The sequence below is a fragment of the Mus caroli genome, chromosome 13, assembly GCF_900094665.2.
Source record: "Mus caroli chromosome 13, CAROLI_EIJ_v1.1, whole genome shotgun sequence".
Lineage (NCBI taxonomy): Eukaryota > Metazoa > Chordata > Mammalia > Rodentia > Muridae > Mus > Mus caroli.
In genome coordinates this window covers 16,879,674-16,885,658 of record NC_034582.1, presented here as the reverse complement: position 1 = coordinate 16,885,658, position 5,985 = coordinate 16,879,674, and the positions used below count along the sequence as shown (strand labels likewise).

Below are 5,985 nucleotides of genomic sequence, written 5' to 3'. Positions count from 1 at the left end.
CTGTTAGAGCTTCTGCTCATGTTTAAAGGGTGCAATGCATGTTTATGGACATGACCGTGTATCTGCATGGATATTAAATGCAGTGTTTTTGTAGAAAGGATTCTCAGATTTTTACTTTATATCCTGAGATGTCTAGGAATCCTCACTAAGCACACAAATGGTATAAAACTTGAAAATATGTAGCTTGTAGGGATAGCAGGTTGGAAAAATCATAAAGAGTCACTTCTCAGGGCTTGCAAATGAATATATCCAGGCACGCCAACACTATATAGTCCTCTATCAGCAAGACTTTATTTGATGGAAAGCATCACAATAGTTCAGTATAGAAGGAAACAATATAGTGTATCAGGCTGTAAAAACTTATGCTAATAGGGCTATTACTCAGGCATCCCTTATTTTCTACTCAGGATGATCCTTGTCATCAACCTCTTGAACGCTCCCTTTACCTCTTTGTTCCTGAGTGTGTAGATGAGGGGGTTCAGCATGGGTGTGATGATCCCATAAAAGAGAGACACCATTTTCCCCCGGTCCTTGGAAGTAGGGGATGGTGGCTGCAGATACATGTAGATGGCAGTGCCATAGAAAAGGACTACCACGATGAGGTGGGAGCCACATGTCCCAAATGCCTTTCGCCGACCTTCAGCTGATCTTATTCTCAACACTGCCTGGACAATAAAAGCATACGATATGAGGATGAGGGTCACGGGTATTAAAAGAAACAGCACACTGATGAAGAACAGCTCTGCTTCATTAGCTGTTGTATCCACACAGGACAACTTGAGCAGGGCAGGGACTTCACAAAAGAAATGGTCCACTTCCTTGTGTCCACACAGTGGCATCTGAAGGGTCCATGTAGACTGTAATACTGAGTTGCTGAAGCCACTGATCCAACATGCAGCTGCCAACTGGAGGCAGCGCCTCTGGTGCATGATGACTGAGTAGTGGAGAGGCCGACAGATGGCTACAAACCTGTCAAAGGACATGACGCCCAGGAGAAAGCATTCCGTGGAACCCAAGGCCAGGAAAATGAAAAGCTGGGCCACACAGCCACCATAGCTGATCACCTTCCGGGTACTGCATATGTTGATGAGCATCTGTGGGACTGTGCTTGTGGTGTAGCACAGGTCCAGCAGGGACAGGTTAGTGAGGAAAAAGTACATGGGGGTGTGGAGTTTGGAATCCAGGCGGGACACAAGAATGATCATCATATTTCCAAAGATGGTCAGAATATAGGACACTAGAAACACCACAAAGAGTGGCAGCTCCAGCCATGGCCGATCTGAAAACCCTAAGAGAATGAACTCCCGTGAGATGCTCTCATTGGCCACACTCATATTAAACGGTACAGCCTCCGAGTCGCTGGAGCACAAAGGGTTATAAGTTGGTGGACATGCTTATTGGATGTGTCATGAAGTGATGGTTATGAAGTGATGACTCTGGAGAATTTTGTGCATTCACAAAGTGATCCTGTTAGGGTGAAAATGTATTGACAGAGGTTTAAGTGTCTGTCAAACCTTTCAGAGCTGTTTTTCTATTCCTAACAGTTTTTACCAATGTGATTTCAAGGTTACAGCACTTTATGAGTTTCTACTGTCACAGAAACTTTCTGGGGTTTGCTATGTTATAGATAGGTTGTTCTCTGGTCTCTTTACCAGGTATCTTCTACCAGGCACATCTATTGCTCCTGTTATTTGAATCCAGTTTAATTTCTCCTCAGAATCAGTGAGAGTCTCTGTTCGCTGGCATTGGTGAAAATTATTTAAATCTCATTTCTCCACTATTCCTGCCCTTCCTTCAAATAAATGCAGATATGATAGCATCTGTAGTAAGTTTTCAGACACAATGCTTAGTCACTTTTCTATTACTCTCATGTGGAGAATCTACACAGGATTGTTTGCTCCTGTGACATCTGAGGCTGGCAGGTCTGGCTCATGCACTCCCAACCCTCTTCTGTAACCAGTTACATCCTCTGAGAATGTTTCTTGTCCTATGATCTTCAGGTTCCTCATTTATACAATTTTCCGAACTCTGGAGAATCACACATGCGCCCCGCTGAGCCTGACTCTGGGTGGGAACAGAGGAGTGTGAATCAGGCAGCCACAGTGAGGGAAGGACTGAGGAGCTCAGGAGACTCAATTGGAGCTTTTACAGAGCTCACTCTCCTAGGGGTCAGCAGCACAAGTGGGTGTGTGACAATCCCAGCAGTCAGCTTTAATCCCAGCAGCTAAGGAAACAGTTGTGACAGAGTGCTGGATGCTTTGCGTTGAAAAACTATTCATAGCTCTACATTTTCTGCAGGTACCTATGTGACAGGACTGGCAGTAAAGAATGTATGCGTCCCAAACAATTCTCAGTGATTATCCAACCTACTCTGTGAGTTCATCGCTATCCGAAATTATGCTTTTCAGCTTTAGTCCGATCTATCAAAATGTTAGTGAAGGGTGCTAGGTTTTTCTACTCATTCCAGAGCACTTACTCCCTAGGAAGCGTTCCCTTACACTCTCCTTTTAGAAATTTTAGATATGCTGGGCAGTGGTGGCGCATGCCTTTAATCCCAGCACTTGAGAGGCAGAGGCAGGCGGATTTCTGAGTTTGAGGCCAGCCTGGTCTACAGAGTGCGTTCCAGGACAGCCAGGGCTACACAGAGAAACCCTGTCTTGAAAAATCAGGAAAAAAAAATTTTTTTTGAGATATATGATCAGTTTTAAAGAGATTAAGTTTTAAGTTTTTCTCTTAGACAAGTTTCTAGACTTGTGTGAAATTTTCTGGTAACTGAAGGCCAACTTTCTCCTGCCTCCACTCGGTAGTGCAGTAAATAGATATGCACGGTCACTCCCTGGTTAGCTGTGCTGCAGTTCTAAGGCAGAGCCCTGGCCTACAGGCAGGGTAGTAGAAGCATTTGCCAAAGTTTAGCTAGATTCCCAATAGTGTGTGTGTGTGTGTGTGTGTGTGTGTGTGTGTGTGTGTTTTAAGTGAAAATATGATACTGAAGAGTTGTATAGTACAATTCCACCCATTTAAAGAATATACAGCATACAATATTTAAATCGTAGTATACAAATTAAAACTTACCTTGAGGGATGCAGAAGAGCCCCATATCCCTGGGAAGCAAACCAATCTTGCCTACTAATCTGCCAGTTGTGTGCTCTGTTTTAAAATAGGCGCGTCCTTCCTTTATGAAATTCTTAATTGCTTTACTCCCCAATTTATTTGGGTTTCTATTTTCAAACTAGTGTAACTTTAGTTAAGACTTTAATCACCATCAGGTTTAAATCTCCATAAGAAATATAATTTCCTTAACTCACTACTTTCTTATAATTCAGTATGAATCTATGAGGACATTTAAAGTGTGGATGGCAGAAACACATTCATTCTCTTAGCCAAACGTACACATTGCCAAAAAAATGTGAGAACCAGGTAGAAAGAGCAGGATAAACATTAGTAAAAATAAATTTCACATACTTCGGAATTTCATTTTTGTTTTTATGTTTGTTTTCACATAGGACCTTATGTAGTCGAGGCTAGCCTCACACTTGATCTATAGCTGAGGTTGGCATCATCCTTCTGCTTTACCCTCCCATGTGCTGGGTATAGGTCTTCACTAACATAATATAGAATTTATATGTCTTTGTATTACAAGACTAAATCACACCGTCTCCAAGTCCATACAATTAGAGTGAGTCTATGTCTCAGTTCGTCTAGGACTTGCTGTCCTGGGACAGAAACTGATGGTTACTTTCACTTTCAAACTGGCTCCTTACTGGATAAACTGTAAAGTCTCCCTACCCAGTGCTAGGGCATGACATGAGTTCTGTATTATTATTGCCAAGGAGACAATAAGGACATTGCTTGTGTTTCCTGCTCCAACATGGCCAGTGACCCACCAGGGCCCTTGATTCTGATGTTTAACCTGAGAAACATTACCAAGAGATGACCTCGCTAAGAAGCCTCATTATAGATAAAGGGGAGAAAATTAGGTGATACACTTCTAATGAATGGACCCCTCATCCTGAGAGACATAACTTATAGCTCCTTTGTTAACAATGTAATATATTAGTGACTGTGATGTGTAAAATCCTCTCATGCTCCACAGTCATGGCACAAGGAAGAGCAAAAGTATTTGTCCCTCTAGCAGGGAACTTTGGAACAGAATCACAGCAGAGAAACACGCAGGAAGCAGGGAAGGCGATGGGCGAATTCAATCTTACACTGTGCTTCATCCACTTTCTGAGTATGTCCAACTTCCAACAAATGAGAGTCTCAAATGTTTATGATCTTCTAGAAGCACATCTCTAGATAGTATTGCTATCATTCTGCGAATTAAGTGAGCTGAACTCAGACTTATATCATTAGCCTTAGCAAAAAGTGCTTTTCAATAAAAAGAACTCAGACCCAAAGGTTAGGGTTTCCTTAGCTGCGTTAATAAACAACATGGGCTATGCGCTCACTTGCCTCTTAGCGCCAAATCTACTTGCTCATAGCTACAGCTGCTGTCTTTGAGGCCACAAAATAGGTTTCTCTCTTTTAAAGCAAACCTACATTGCAGCACCTTAGGCTGATATTATTCTCCTTTGGAATACCACACATTCTGTCAGCCAGCAAAACAAAACATTTGAATCACGGGAGAACACAGCAGTGAGGTTAAAGCTGACATTTGTCCGTGGATATTTCACAAAGCTGCTGAGGAGTCTTTACAAGTTTTATCTGTGATCACCTGAGAGTATTTTAACCTAAACTTCAGGATACTTCTTTGATGAATAATATCATTTATTTATTTATTTAGCCTTGTGTTTCTCATCTTGAACTTCCTTGCCCTGTATCTGAGTTTGAATACTCTAAATGATGGAAGAGATCTTGAAAAAGCTCTTTAAGCTTTATGGTGCAAAGGGCATTGGAACAAGAAAAGCACCAGAGTCAGCTCCAAGTTTGCTAACTGCACAAATGAATTAAACACTTAGAGTCTGAGCTTTATTTTCTGTGGTGGGATAGAGGTGATATTTTTCTCTGTGTATAACAACTATTTACTTATGTTTCTTCAAATTACCTCATACCTCAATGAGAGGCTCTCTAATATATCATCCTGCTTTGCTGGATTATAAGCATAAATAATAGAAGTCATTTTCCTACACATCTAGTAAGGAAAAAAAAGCAATAAAAATGTAGTTTAGAAACGATGGGTCCTGAAGGTAGAGCTTGGGTTTAAATGCTCCTCTAGCTTAGGTCAATTTCCTGAGAGCCCAGATCTGCTTGAGCAGCAAACAGAAGGAAAAGCTGACCTGCTGCTGTGCAGCCTGTGGTCCCACCAAGATCCCAAACCTCTTCTAATGCTCAAACTCTAGTGCAAGTGTTAGCAGTGTGTATAAATGTATTTACTTACCACCAATGTAAACATTTGGAACGATGCCTTTGTTTTGATGTCCAAGTATCCTTGAATACAAGTAGAGTTGATTTAAAGTCTGCAGATGCACTGGCATCTTCCTGCACCAGTTAGCCATACACTCATTCTGACTCAAAATGACTTAGCATTCTTTAGTTTCACTGCTAGGTAGGCATTCTGATGTCCCCAAACACAGCTCACTGGACAGTGAGGAGGAAGTGTCACTCAGGACTGGAATGCAGGGGGTTGGTGCCATGCCATTTATAGTTTAGGGAATCTACTGTTATTTTGAAAGATTTTTTTTTCCTGTCAGCCTTGCAAAACTGGATAAAAGATACTTTCTCTGTAAAGACTGGTGTTTCTTTTGGTCTGTGGAGAGAATCTTAATCTTTCATAGCCAAAGTATGCTGTTTATAGTGGCAAAGCCAGGACTTGACCCTATGGGACACGGGCAGGAGAGCTGTGAGATGAGGGCTTTTTCCTCACTGATTAGCTCAAGAAGAAACTTCCCTCTAGGGATGGATAGGATGCTCAACTCTTTCTAACACTAAAGGAATGGCATGGAATGTCTTAGCAACTGTAAACTAAATTTTGTGCTCAGTAGGAAT

The 5,985-nt window shown here is 41.7% G+C and overlaps 1 protein-coding gene across 1 annotated transcript; it reads right to left on the bottom strand.

Moving 5' to 3' along the window:
* Positions 1–377: 377 nt before the first annotated feature.
* Positions 378–1,366, bottom strand: LOC110308646 (olfactory receptor 2B2). The gene has a single exon (XM_021181067.1). The coding sequence runs from the start codon at positions 1,332–1,334 to the stop codon at positions 393–395; it is 942 nt and encodes a 313-aa protein (XP_021036726.1). The 5' UTR covers positions 1,335–1,366; the 3' UTR covers positions 378–392.
* Positions 1,367–5,985: the final 4,619 nt, after the last annotated feature.

Coding starts and splice junctions, on each gene's coding strand:
- LOC110308646 (XM_021181067.1), bottom strand. CDS start 1,334: ATGAGTGTGGCCAATGAGAGCATCTCACGGGAGTTCATTCTCTTAGGG.